The sequence below is a fragment of the Pelobates fuscus genome, chromosome 13, assembly GCF_036172605.1.
Source record: "Pelobates fuscus isolate aPelFus1 chromosome 13, aPelFus1.pri, whole genome shotgun sequence".
In the NCBI taxonomy this organism is placed as follows: Eukaryota; Metazoa; Chordata; class Amphibia; order Anura; family Pelobatidae; genus Pelobates; species Pelobates fuscus.
Window position 1 is genome coordinate 24,962,383 of NC_086329.1, and position 14,369 is coordinate 24,976,751.

Genomic DNA, 14,369 nt, shown 5'->3' on the forward strand with positions numbered 1-14,369 from the left:
CTTCCGCTGTCCGACATGCTGTATCATATTTACTATTTATCGCATGAGCAAGTGACAAAATAGGGTAGATCCCAAGGGACTGCAGGAACCTTTTGTGAATTTTCCTTGCACATGCACAACAAGATGTTATGTGTTGTACATTGTGTGAGAAGTTCTTTGTTCCCATTGGCATTAAAGTTACAGCTAATGGGTAATGCAAGATGCATGAAGTTAGAGCAAGCTCTGCTTTTAGACACATTTTTCAAAAATATCTGCATGCTACTACTTTTATCTTATGATCCATTTTGATTGTGCTGGAATTTCACTGAAATTCCAACACAATATGTGACTTTTTAAATTTATTTTCAGAACGATTTTACAGAAAACTTCCTGACATTAATTTCATTGACAGTCTTGCGGTGTTTGTATAAGGTGTGTGCACACTGATCTACATTTCTTATTCAGATGTGCTTTAAAAAAAAAATGTTTGATCGTGAGTTCTGTTTACATTGGTATCTGCACAACGATCTTCTATACCCTGTCTTAGTTTTATTTTTAAGTGTTTGAAATGAAAGGCAAGTTTCTAAACTAGATGGAAGATTCCATGCTGTGTGAAGTTTTGTACTCCCCCCTCCTCTCACTCCATTCCACTTGCTGTTCTTATTCCCTGTAGATCGACAGAAGAATATTGGCATTCATCGAGAGAAAGCAAGCAGAGATCAATGAAAACAACGTCCGGGAGTTCTGCAATGTTATTGATTGTAATCAAGGTAAATGCAGTTAGACTTGCGCCATTACTCAGCTAGATCTGTCAGACACGGGTAGAAATCTGTGCTCTCAGTCTCTTTTACTTGGATTCATGCTGTATAGAATAGTAAGTTAGGTTAAATTATTTATAGAAGACCTGCTTACCTTTCATTTATACAGTGTTTAACTTGGATTTGTGTAGAGATTGTAATAAAGGTTATATTACGTCTAAGCATGTAGCAATTAACAGCAACAATAGTTTATGTGAGTACATTTGCTAGAGGCACAGGTTCATACATTGATGCTGTATTTAGGATTTATAATTAGGTTTCAAAGTAATACGTAACTTTTTTCTTCGTTTTTTTTCCTTCGAGAAACAGATATTAATATGCAGTGCGTTAGACTTAATTGGGAAAACATGTACTGTGTTCGATGCTTTCTGTTAGTTTCTGTCCAGGATTTGAATGATAGCACCTGAATAATGCAGATAGATGCAGTCCGCAGCACCCACTCACTATCTATTACAGTAATAGTCTAATGATTGCACGTAAAAAGGTGTTTGCTGCAGTAGCAACGTGAAAGTGGCTTTTCCTTCCTTGTCTTACACTATATTCTAGTGGCATCTGAATTCACTTTTGTTTCTATTAACTCCTTAAACACACATGGTGGAAATTTTCCGTCATGCTGGCCTTTTGCTTCTTAAGCTGTATTTTTAAGGGGTTAAATAGGAATAACCTGAACTAAATGTGTGTTAATTGAGTTTTTTTTATTTTTTTTCCCTTTGAGCTGTTTGTAGTATGGAATTACATTACAGTAGTCTTAGTCTGTACAAATATATGTACTTCCCTTTGCATTATTCTATGCGGTTCCATTTGTGTGATGTGGCAGCAAACTCTCTAAGATTTACTTACCTGAAAGTGTATCATTAGCAATGTTACACTCTGCTACAATGCTAATGTGCCGTAGAAGTAATTGTAGTCATTATTTTTATTGTTCGAACCTTAGAAATATAAATTACTCTTGTATTAAACATCTCTACAGAGAACAGCTGTGCCAGAACAGATGCAGTTTTTACCCCATACCCTGGATTCAAGAGTCACATTAAAGGTATTTGAATAGTGTCAACTTTTTCTTAATTTAGCTTGTTGAATAGACAAAAATGTGGCAGGCGATGAGCGGACACCAAACCATGGTAACAAGAAAAGTCTTTTGTTCACGCCGCAGTTCCAGTTTGTATCTTAAAGCACAAGCTGTATTCTCAGCTTTGTTTTCTGGTCTGGATAGTAGCGTGTGTTTAAGCTTTGTTAAACTCCCAACAGTCTTTGGCAAGTCTGCTTGGAGACTACTGCATGTATCTACAACATATATGATAGAATATTGATCTTTAAACTCTATGTCCCCTTAATTGTGTTCTTATCTTAAACATATTATAAGAGTAATATGTTTAAAGAACATAAAATAAGTGGTTTATGTCTGTGAAACATAAAGGCTTTGATGCAGTGCTTAAAGGGACTCTCCAGAATCCTGCAGTGCCCACCCCCCATCCCATGTTGCTGAAGGAGTTAAAACCCCTTCAGTAACTTTCCTGAATCCAGCGCTGATGTCCCTCAGCGTTAGGTCAGGCTTTGCCCATGCTCCTCCCCTACTGAAGTCAGCCGGTGGGGGAGACCCAATGCGCATGCGTGGCAATGGCCACACGCACATTATACCTCCCCATAGGAAAGCATTATTCAATGCTTTCCTATGGGGAGTCCGACGACGCTGGAGGTCCTCATGCATAGCGTGAGGATGTCCAGCGTCGTTTTAAAAAACTTTTTGTGTTCTAAGAAGCCGGAAGTCCCTCTAGTGGCTGTCTGATAGACAGCCATTAGAGGAGGACTTAACCCTGCAAGGTAATTATTGCAGTTTATAAAAACTGCAATAATTACAGTGGCAGGGTTAAGGGTGATGGGAGTTGGCACCCAGACCACTCCAATGGGCAGAAGTGGTCTGGTTGCATGGAGTGTCCCTTTAAATGCACATTGACATCATAATGGCTGCAATAGAGAAATAAAAAAAACTGTAAATATTAAAAAGCAGAATAGTGTATGTCTGCCTGTTCACATTCTCAAAAAACACAGAATATGTTCCATGTTAGCTGCACGTTAGGAGAGAACTTTTTTCCTCGGGCAAAAGATCCTGCATTGTGGCCACCGAGAAATTGGAATCCTTCCCACCAAAAAGAGAGAAGGTTAATAATACCTGGTGAAAGTCCGAGGAGACAGTATAGCATTTTCTTTTATTGTATGTTTTATCTTTAAATCACGTGGACATCACCATACATTTCCAATGTTAAAAGAAAGCTGTGGCCCGCATTCAGAGTGATTTGTTTAGGCCAAAATCTCAAGAATTGGGAATGTTCCTCAAGTTTCTTTTGTTTTGTTATTTTGGCTTAAGATCTGAATTGGATTCTCAAAAATGTACATTTAAGCAAGTAATCCCTGCAAGTGTTATTTAATGTGTGGATATTCTAATAAGAGGCAGTAATGACTTTATTTATAAAATTGATGACTGAAATTGACATGTATTACAATATACCAATAGGAACCACACTCAATCCACATAAGCCAAGGGGGCCAGCACAATCCCAACAATTTGAAATACTGGTAAAAGAGAAGAGCTTCAATCACATTTATTAGAACAAAAGGAACACGGCAACGTTTCAACCCAAGATTGGGTCTTCGTCAAGCTTGAAACACTGCCGTGTTGCTAGTGTTCTAATAAATGTGCCCGAAGCTATTGGAGTGCTTGGACCTCTTTTCTATTACCTGAAATTGACATATGAACAGCTAAAAATGTTGTCCCCACTACAAGAATATGAAAGTAAATCTGGTTCTTGATCTTCTCTAAGTCTCCAGGGTTGTAAATACATACGGACCTCAAACCAGAAACGATGGTACAACAGGTTCCAGCTCAAGAACGAATCCACTTCAGCATGAATGCAGTAATCAAGCTGTGGATGAAAGACTTCAGAATATTGAATGCCACCTACGATTAAAGCCTGGTAATGTATTTAACAGACCAGCATTCTTCAAATCTTTTGAGATGTAGAGTATGGTTTTAACATTCAAAACGGTAACACTGTTACTTGTTTTTCTCATATGACCAGGAGCCATTTTGTGCACAATATCTTCTCTAGACACCGCTAATAAGACTAAAAATTATAGGAAACTTCTGAAAAGCATAACATATCCCCACCAAATATAAAAGCAGTATTTTGGGATTTTCGGTCTGCTTGGCAAATTTTCATATACTCTAGGAGCAAAGGACAAAATGTAGAGGGATTAGAGTAAAAGATTGACAGATGCCATGGAATAGCTGCAATAAAGCCTGCATCTCAGCATCCGGGAGGGAAAAGAGTTCCCAAGTAAGGCATGTCTTTTAGAAGAGGGGATGCGAGGTAGGTGGGTATACACTTAAACCTCCTCTCCAGCGCCAATACAGGGTTTAGGTTTTAAGAAATAAACTATATCATATATTTCTGATAAATTACATATGAACACTTTCATTCAAGAACTCGTTAAGGTTATATTTAGCATTTTATTTAGGGCTAGAAGAACATTTGGGGTTGAGGTAAATCTAAACCCAAATCTTAATCACCCTTTTGTTTGGCTGCTTCCCTGGTTATTATATGGGAGTGGGCTGACTGTGTGCTTCAGATGCAGAGCAGCTTATATTCAGACTGGAGTACATGGAAGATATGATGCCGTATCACATCCTCTTGTCCTTCCTCGTCCGTACAACATGAGATCATGCAAGCATAGCAACGAGTTCTGCTTTAAATAAAATAAATATAAGGGATCCAGGCGGTGTATCACAATCTGTTTGAGATACATTTGGTAAGAAGGTACATGTTGGACAAAACACTGAAATCAGAAGTACTTTGAATAATCCGTAATAAGTGATACTTTTTTGAGCAATATAGAATAATCGGTAATTAGCGATACTTTAAGCTAGATTACAGCAGCCATGTTTCCTAACACAAGTGGTATGTGGTAAATTGCTATAAAGTATTGTAAAAACTGCATGATCATTATCCACTAGATACTAGTTTAACACCATAAAACAATTGCCTTCACACAAATAAAGCACTTCAGTTTGGTGAAGCCTCTCACATTTGTGACCGTTTATAAAACTTTTATATTTGGTGGCAGAAACCCCTCCTTGGCTTTTTCCTCTTCCGTTAGCTCCATCTGCCTTCCTGCTTCTCATTGAGAAGTAGTGGAAAGCCAAGAGTGCGTGTGCGTGGAGTGATCCTTTACTTGACTGATACTATTATACGATTACAAGTTAAGTTATTTATACGTAGAGTTTCATGTTATCTTTTTATTTTAGGGGGTCCAGTGCCAACAGATATTTATCAGAGGATTAAAAAGCTAGAGGACAAAATCCTGGAGTTAGAAGGCATTTCACCAGAGTACTTTCAGTCTATGGTGAGTAACGTATATATTATATATGCTGTTGCCTCCTTTTTATCAGTAAACTGTAATCATTTTCAGAGACAAACTGTCGGGACGTGATGTTCCATTTCTTGCGGCTCTTAGAGAAGAAATTGTTAGTTGGTGTTGCTTGTGATGAATTTGAGCCTCGTAAGAATCTGCACATTGAGCAATGTGATCTTTTATAATATGATTGTGTATTCTAAAATTGCATATTATTCTCAAAGTAAATGAAAGCATTTATAAAAAAAAAATCAGTGACACTCCATTCTTAAAGAACGTTTTTTAAAAATACTTTATTAGAACAGCAGCAAATCAGTATTGCTAAAGAGCCACGGGTACAGTTTACCATGTCAATTGGTTCTGTATAAGCACACTGCAACAACAGAAGAAGGGGAATTACAAACCACAACTATTTATATTAGATGGATTTGGCTTTCCTTTGTTCTTTGCAAATACCACATTTATTGAGGGGAAAAATAATTACCATTAATATTTTTTTTTTTTACTTTTTTTTTTCTTCTTGTTTACAATATTTAGTCGTGGCTGTCCCCAGTTTTCTTGTTACCTTGGTTCTGTAGTTTGCTCCTCTCTTTCAGAATCTGTTCTTCTCTTCTTCATTTCTGATCTATTTCTCTTTAAAACATAAGACAAAGTAGGGTTTATTTTGTTAATATCGTGTGTTCCACTGTAATAAAATTAGCTTAACTGTACAACAATATTTATAATTGTGATAAAAAGTAATATCCTTAATCCAAAACCCTAATCTTTAACATCACCCAACTCCTAACCGGAACCTTAATCCTAACCCTGGAAATATTGTTGGAATGATTTCCACTGCTGATTTCAGCATAGGTATTCACTTGTTATCCCTAATCTGAACCCTAATCCTAAGGGAATCCCTCTGCTAATATCAGTAAGGTTATTAGCAAAGTGCACGCTAAGCGAAAACCGTACAGAGCGGTATGTTGCCACCATCTACTGGCTGTTTTTAATATGACAGGCAGATACCTGTTATACTTAACACTATCACGCTAAATACATTTTGATTGGTGTTGGCATCTCCCAAACACAGGCTTTACACAGAGAATCATCATAGCTGAGCGCGATTGCTCACCTGCAGTGTTCTCAATAGATTTAAAGGGCTGTTTGTTAGTGCTGCATACAACTTATTAATCAGGCTGGGGCCTTAAAAACTGACCCATCTGACAGAGGGAAGCTACAGGTATTTAACCCAGCTCACAACCCATTTAAATGTCTCTATACAGCACTCACTTTAAGCACGGCAGTCAGAGCAACAATCCACTAATTCTGTCCCCAGGTAACAGAGGTGAGCCCTGGGTATCGAGTTATACCTGGGGTTCCCATTAGTAAAATACTGCATGACACAGTTATTCCATCATGGGTCCTTAAGGGAAGGATTACATGATTCTGCCATGCATCGGTTAGGGATTCATTTGTAGAAGCGCTTCCGAGTCGCCTAGCTGATGCTGGATGTCCTCACCCTGTAGATGAGGACATCTGTTAAAACCCCATATGAAAGCATTGGTGAAATGCTTTTATATGGAGTTATCCTAATGCGATTGCGGAGCTTGCCCTGCTGGCGCGTTAGGTCTCCCCCACCCCTGCCAGCTGATGTAGGCGGAGGTGGTTCTGACCCAGTGCTGACTGACATCGGCTCTGGATTCAGGCTAGTAAATTAAGGGATTTGGCGCAGTGGGGGGGAGCTTTATAGTGCTAAGAATACAATTGTGTATCCTAGCATAGTTTCCCTTTAAGCTGTGCGTGGTTATTTGTGTTTGTGAATGAGACCAGTTATATATTCTAGGCAATGCTATCGGTAAGTGAAGCCCTAACATGGAAAGAATATGTGTAAAGTGACCTCTTGGTACAAAATAAAAATGTATACAAGATCAGTGCTCTTAATGGAACACTCCCCTCCCCAAATGGGCAAAAACAAAATGACTATTTAGTAGATATACCTCCAGTGAATGCATGCATCTTCTGACATGCTCCCTCCACCAGAGTTCTGGATAGAGGTCTACTCAGGTGCGCTTAAGTAGAGCACACTTGTCACGTCCGTTAGAAAGCCTTTAGAAACCTACCTGGCTGTTTAATTATAAAAGTGCAGAATTAAGTGTTTTATAGGGATGGAGTGGTCCTCTAAAGCAACAAGGCTGTAGGATGACACAAACCAATTCCCTCAATTAGTATGATAGTAGCTATGTTTCCTGTCTGGCTACTTTGGCCTTAAATTTGAAATTTACTTTGAATTCTGACAATTCTCACTGACGTGAATACCCCTTCAGTCCACTAATGTGTTGTGTAATATCATTTATTAGATTGTTTCCAAAAGTTATGGCAAAGATGCAAAACTCTGAAGTGTTAAGGATAAATAGAATATTCAAACATTGATTGTGGTTTTTTTTGTTTTTTTTATAGGATGTCCCTAATAAAAGGAAAAAGTCTCAGACAGCACAGGTAAGGACTAACTTCAATTTCTGCTTAATTATGTAATTTGTGATTTTAGGTTTTCAAATTATTTTTACAGAATCTTTTTTTTTTTTTTTTTTTAATTTAGAAAAACATAAGAAATACTAAATGGTAATTTAAATATTAGCATACAGGACATATTGTGAGTGCAAATGAGATTGAAATGTAATCTCAGAATCTGTATGTTATTAGACAAAGCAGAAGTGAAGGCTTCTCATAGAGATGCATTGTATTGGTCTTTGAGATCCTTGTTAGCAAGGATCTACCGTGGGTGGAGCAGAGAACTCCTTCTCAATGCTGGTTTATTTCTAACGCTGGTGTACTGCATAATCTAGTTTGATTTCAGAGCCACGCTGTTCACTTAAAATAAATAGGGAACAAATGTGAAAAAACGTACACAAACTAAAAAAACGTCTTGAGCACATCCCTGCCTTTATAACATACAACTCTGTTACTGTGAAATAGAGTTAGTCAATGTGAAGGATGGGCCTTCGCGACTTTATTTACTAAATTGTGATCGTTAGACAATCTGTGACAAGCACAAAAATTGAGGAAAACAGAAGCAGTAAAAATAGAAAAATCATTTTGGGTTGAAAAAAAAAGGAATAACTGATAACCCAGTCCACGATGTAGACTAATCATCCAAACCAATCTATACACATGTGTATGTAACTTTGCAATATAGTTCAACCAATACTATAGGGTCAGGAACACAAGCATTTATGTGACTTGCTCGCTCCCCCCCCCCCCTCCCCCTCCTTAAAAGGTAAGAAAACCATGTAGTTCTGCCAACTCTGGCCCTGACATCAACCAGCCTCCTTGATTGACATTATCAGAATTGATTATCTCAGCCAATCCAGTGCTTTCCATAGGAAAAGCATTGGAATGGCTGGGGCCAACCCGCATCTCCTCATACAGATGTATCGAAACAATGCATTTCTTTGGGGAAAGTTCAGCATCTCCATGTAGAGCGTGGAGATACTGAACGTCAGTCCTGTACACTGTGCAGTACTGAACCAGGAAGCACCTCTAGTGGCCATCTGAGGAGTTATGTTCACTTTAACAACTTAAGGACCAAACTTCTGGAATAAAAGGCAATCATGACATGTGACACGTGTCATGTGTCCTTAAGGGGTTAAAAAGCCTGCAGGGACATGCTCTACCCACCAGAAAAACTACATTAAAGGACCACTCTAGTGCCACGAAAACACTCGTTTTCCTTGCACTAGAGTGCCCTGAGGGTGCCCCCACCCTCAGGGACCCCCTCCCGCCCGGCTCTGGAAAGGGGAAAAGGGTTAAAACTTACCTTTTTCCAGCGCTGGGCGGGGAGCTCTCCGCCTCCTCTCCGCCCCGTCGTCTGAATGCGCACGCGCGGCAAGAGCTGCGCGCGTATTTAGAATGCTTTCCTATGGACGCTTGCGTGATTTTCACAGTGAGAATCACGCAAGTGCCTCTAGCGGCTGTCAATGAGACAGCCACTAGAGGATTAGGGGGAAGGCTTAACCCATTAATAAAAAAAATGGGTTAACCCTAGCTGGACCTGGCACCCAGACCACTTCATTAAGCTGAAGTGGTCTGGGTGCCTAGAGTGGTCCTTTAAGCTGTAGTTGTTCTGGCGACTATAGTGTCCTTTTACGTAGTAGACTTCACATATTCTCACAAGTAGAGCAAATAAGTGCTTATTCTCAGTGCCCCAGTGAGGCATAGGGCTTTTGGGTCCAATCCCAGAGCTTAAGAACCTCTTGCACATACTGTTTTACATGATTGTACTAAGCTATTGTTGTTGAAGAATACTACTAAGTAGCTGTCATATTCCATTTTTTCAGAATTATTCCTTGTCAGAACTTGATCAGAAGATTAATGCATTGAGGCATTCTTTACTGCAGAAGAGCAAAAGAGGAATCGGCTCAGAAGCACACAGTATACCCTCATGACCATTGCAACAAATCTTGTTTGATAGGCAATAGCTCAGATATAAAAATCTGGTTAAACAATTCAGATTGTTATTATAAGTACTTTATTATGTCTGTGCTTCAATATAACAAGTCAAGTTATATATTGATACCAACCATTGAACTAAAGGACGATCAATCTATGGCTTTCCTGCTATAACTAGACTAGCAATCATTCTTGGCCGTCTCATGCTAGTTACAGAGCAAGGAAATTGTAATCACTGACAGTGAGAAAAGCAGCTTGAGGCCATGGTTGATGGAGAACCCTGGTATGAGGTATAACTAGTGCAGTATTAAAATATCCTTTGTCTTTCTCTCTTCATCATGTCTATAGCCTTTACTTTTCATTGTTTCTTGAGCTGTAACTGAAGTTGTCCTCTATCTTTACTGCCATTTTTTATTCCATATAACGGTGAACTGTGTCGTATGTAATCTGTCCTCTCACTAGAGGGATGACAAATTAGTCTAGAAAGAAGGTGCTGTCATTACTCATATAAAGGTTGCAAGGACTCCAAACAGCTTAGTGCTCTAAAGCAATCCTTGAAGTCCTCACATTTTTGTTAACCTACAGCTCTTGGTTTTTACCCCTATAGCCACTAATGCCGAAGCTGTGCATGTTTGTGCTGATAACATACTTGGAAACACTAAAACTAAACAGCACCTACCAGTTGTGGAAGGAATCCGGGTACGCCCAGACTTGTAAACATTCAGAAGTAATAAAACAAATTCCAGCACATCCTTATGAAGCAGTGTCCCTCTATTTAGGTAAACAAAGACTACATTTTGACTGTTGCAATAGTCTTTATCAAGTTTAATGAAGACTGCTGCATTTAAATGTTACACTTGTACACTTTTGGAACCTAAATAAAGGGACATTGCTTCATAAGGATGTGCTGGGACTACTCACTGGGGAAAGCTGCTTTCCCCTGTATAATCAGTATATAATCAGTAAAAAGGACGGCGAAGCACAGGTGAAAAAGTTAAAGGTCGAAGTCACAAAACCAGGTCTGCTTCCTAGTACCGTAATCACTACAATAGGCTGTGGTGCTTATATTGTCTCCAATATGTGAATCCATGAATTTATACCACGTGTTCTAGTTTCCCTGCTTTGTTTGTATCTTGTAAAGCTTTGTAAGTTTTAGACCTGCTATGGAAACCATGAAGGCTAGACATTCCATGTTTTATATATCATTAGATGCTTAATGGTTAGGGTAAGGTATGTTTTTGCACGTATTTTTCAAAACCATGTTAAAAATTAAAATAAATCATTAATAAAAAGAATGTACATGTATTAAGACCGTTGTTGTTGTTATCTGATCCTGTACAAGTTTTGAGAACAGTACAATTAAAAAAACTATTTTAAAAAGCCACAAAGAACACACGATAGACAGTTTTATATAAATCTATACGTAATAACTGAATCAAATAGTTCTAGCTAATGTCAAGAGGTTTATGGGCCAGATAAGTTTTAGATCCCAGCTTTGTACAAAAGCATGAGTCTTTCCCCTTCCTGTGTGGACAGGAAGACATTACAAAGACTTATTGTGGGTGTACGTCAGGGGGAAGTGACTAAAGCAGCCCCTAACAGAGCCCTCTAGACCTGGAGGAAGGCAACATTCGGCGAACTAGATATTGTGAACTACATCTCCCATAATGCTCTAACAGCCATAGTGCTTGCAAAGCACCAAGGGAAATGTAGGCCACAGCATCTGGAATACAGAAGGTTGCCTACCCCTATTATTGCTTATGGCTGATTTCATGGTTGATCTTCCCCTTCACAAGGTTACAATACTATGATGGTGATGGACCAACTTACAAATCACATTTTATTCCAGCACTTTGTTTACTAAGCGCACCAAGTAAACTGAGACTATTTCATAAAGAAGCATTCTGGCTGTGTGGTATTCCTAATTCAGTTTTGCCAGATCCCCTGGCAAGACGTTGTCAGGAGCTACAAATACAAGCTAAAAGCACACACACAGCAATGCTCTGTAGTAGTAATGATGCCAGGAGTGTCCTGATTTCCCATATTTCCAGTGTAGTAATGGTTTAACTTCTTACCCGGGCTCCACACCCCCTCTCTGTCGGAAACTCAGGGATTGGCTAAGAGCAATCAGCTGGCTCTCTCTCAGCCAATTACCTAGGCCAGCACACCCGGGTAAGAAGACAAGTCATTGCTTAAAGGGACACTCCAGGCACCAACACTACTTCAATGAATTTCAAAAGGTATTGACTTTATTAATCTGCTCTATTTTATTTATTTATTTTTGCATACTTAAATCTTTATAGTTTTTGTGTAAAATAAATAAATAAGTAAAAGGTGTGTATCAGAGACCACATAGGGAGAAAAGATCCCCAAAACAGGTGTAATAGTAAACAATAATAATAACCATAAGATACGACCTGAGCATAAACGAGTGGCAGAGTCTTATCTATAAAATAAGAATAAAAAACATAACAGTGTATACTGTATACTGAAAATATGGGAATAATATGAGGATGGACTACCACTCACATTTACCAGAGCCGTACCAGGCTCTGTATATCAGGCTCAAAGGTGCCAATTCAGGCTAACGAAACTCCAAAGCAGAAATATGGTGAATTCCGTAGTAAAAAAGAATTTATTGGATGAATAAAAATATAAAATATCAAACTCCCGGTTACAAGGGGGTGGAACCCAAACAACAAATGGTGTAAAATAAAGGTATCCACTTACCCCAAACAAAGTAAACCGTAGGAGTGAATATAGAGAACAAATAAAATACAATCAAATGATAAAATAAATAAATGTTTTGCAGAATGCTGTGCCATAATCCTGCCTTTTTAGCCACCACCCCCACTCCAGAAAAAGGTTTCCTTATCAAATGTATGCACCCAGCTCAGCCAGAGACAGCACTGAGTGATCTGAACTACAAAACAAGTATGGAAACCTATAGAGATTATATCACTACTGGTCTTTAGTTTTTTTGACTGTCTGCAGCCAGGTTGTGAATTAAAAGCAGCTCACTCAGTGCTGATGGGGCTGAGACTGTGTGCATACTTTTGATAAAGAAGTCTTAGAAGTACATTAGGTTTGATTGTTCAAATCTATTGTGACAAGTAGCCTCCAACAAATTAAATTGGTTAGAGGGCCCACCCCCTCTGCTATTAATACTTTACTTATAATAGACAAACTCAAACTGTTCTTTCTTGACCCTGTTGGATGGGGCATACACAAGATGCTGCCTGGGGCCACCCAGCATTGATTTCCCACCCGGGAGGTGAGAATTTCATAAGCAGTAGGCATTGCAGAATGTTGGGAGCATCCACATTTATTTTCCAGCGCACACAGGATGTGCGTTTTTGCTGGCTAATAGCCAACAAAGTTATGCATGAGGCAATGCATTACATGACAGTCCGACTGCGCAAACGGAACGACGGCTCCTGGCGTGAAATTCAAATGGCTCAAGCTATGTAAAGCGCTATTGTGCCTCTTTTGACAGCAAGGATTCTTGTCATTACAGGAAAGTTGTGTCCACCAGCACCCCATGCAACCCTGATGCCAAATAAGGTTTGAATTTAGCATATTCATAATCTTATTCTGGTCTTTAATTTCTATAGTAAATTACATTTTGAATTTAAAACAGAGAAATCTATGAGTGTGCCATTGTTTGTATATGTATGCGTATCTGTGTGTGTCAGTGTGGATATCTGCATGTCTGTGTGTGGCAATATTTGCATCTGTATCTTTGTATCTGTGTGTGTGTCATTGTTTAATCTGAGTGTCTATACATCTGTGTCAGTGTTTGTATCTGTGCATCTGTGTGTGTCTCTGTGTTTGTTTTGTGTCAGCAATTAAGTCTGTGTCGTGTGATTTTGTTTGTCTGTGTATCTACATGTGTGTCTGTACATCTGTGTCACTGTTTGGATCTGTGAATCTCCATGTGCATCTGTGTTATTTTGTGTGTCTGTATCTGTATGTGTGATAGTGTTTGCATCGGTGTATCTGCACTGTGAAAAAGCAGGAGGAGCCTTGGGCAGAGAAAAAGGGTAGATGGACCAAAGAAAAACGTATACATTTGAAATAACTATAAATAACATATTTTGCTAATATGAGGGGTACAATTTATCGCATTGAGCTGCCGAGGGGTACAATTTATAGAAATGGCCTGCCAAGGAGTACTAAAGTGAAAAAAGGTTGGGAGCCACTGCACTAGAGCACTACCCACTTTATGGGCAGAAAAAGCAATGTCCCCTCCTGAGGATATCTAGCAGACATCTACCTGGTCTTCCTATCATACCCTCCTCAAGCAGCACAGGCTAGACGTCTCGACCTCAGCGGAAGCCTCATTTGGTGCTGCAAGCTGCCGTATCCTGATTCCCACCCTTCACTGAGTTTTCTTGCTATCTCCCTTACATACTGCCGCTGTATGCAGGAAAAACCAGACATTTTACTTACCATAAATTATTTCCTTAGTATCAGAGGCACTTGTTGCATAAATTTTTTTTTTTTTTGGCAGTATTCTGTTGTGATGTATTCTTTTGTATGACTGAGGGCATCCAGTATAACTAAAGTATTTCAAGCAGAGGGCGTGGGATCTCTAACCAATTTTAATTAGTACAAAGTTATTTGTTCCAATTGATTTGAACATCCCTAGCGTACTGCCACTGATAGGAAGGAAAAAATTATTTACGGTAACTACAATTTCTGGGGGTTTTTGTGTGTAAAACCTATAAAGAT

General features: G+C 39.0%; 1 protein-coding gene across 1 annotated transcript in view; it reads left to right on the top strand.

Moving 5' to 3' along the window:
- Window positions 1-10,938, top strand: part of MBIP (MAP3K12 binding inhibitory protein 1) — a 29,559-nt gene extending 18,621 nt beyond the window's left edge. The window contains exons 4-9 of the mRNA XM_063440198.1: window positions 653-749; window positions 1,768-1,833; window positions 3,617-3,769; window positions 5,101-5,198; window positions 7,647-7,685; window positions 9,524-10,938. Of these exons, the coding sequence (XP_063296268.1) occupies window positions 653-749; window positions 1,768-1,833; window positions 3,617-3,769; window positions 5,101-5,198; window positions 7,647-7,685; window positions 9,524-9,631 (561 nt within the window). The 3' untranslated portion in view covers window positions 9,632-10,938. The remainder of the gene's footprint in view (window positions 1-652; window positions 750-1,767; window positions 1,834-3,616; window positions 3,770-5,100; window positions 5,199-7,646; window positions 7,686-9,523) is intronic.
- Window positions 10,939-14,369: the final 3,431 nt, after the last annotated feature.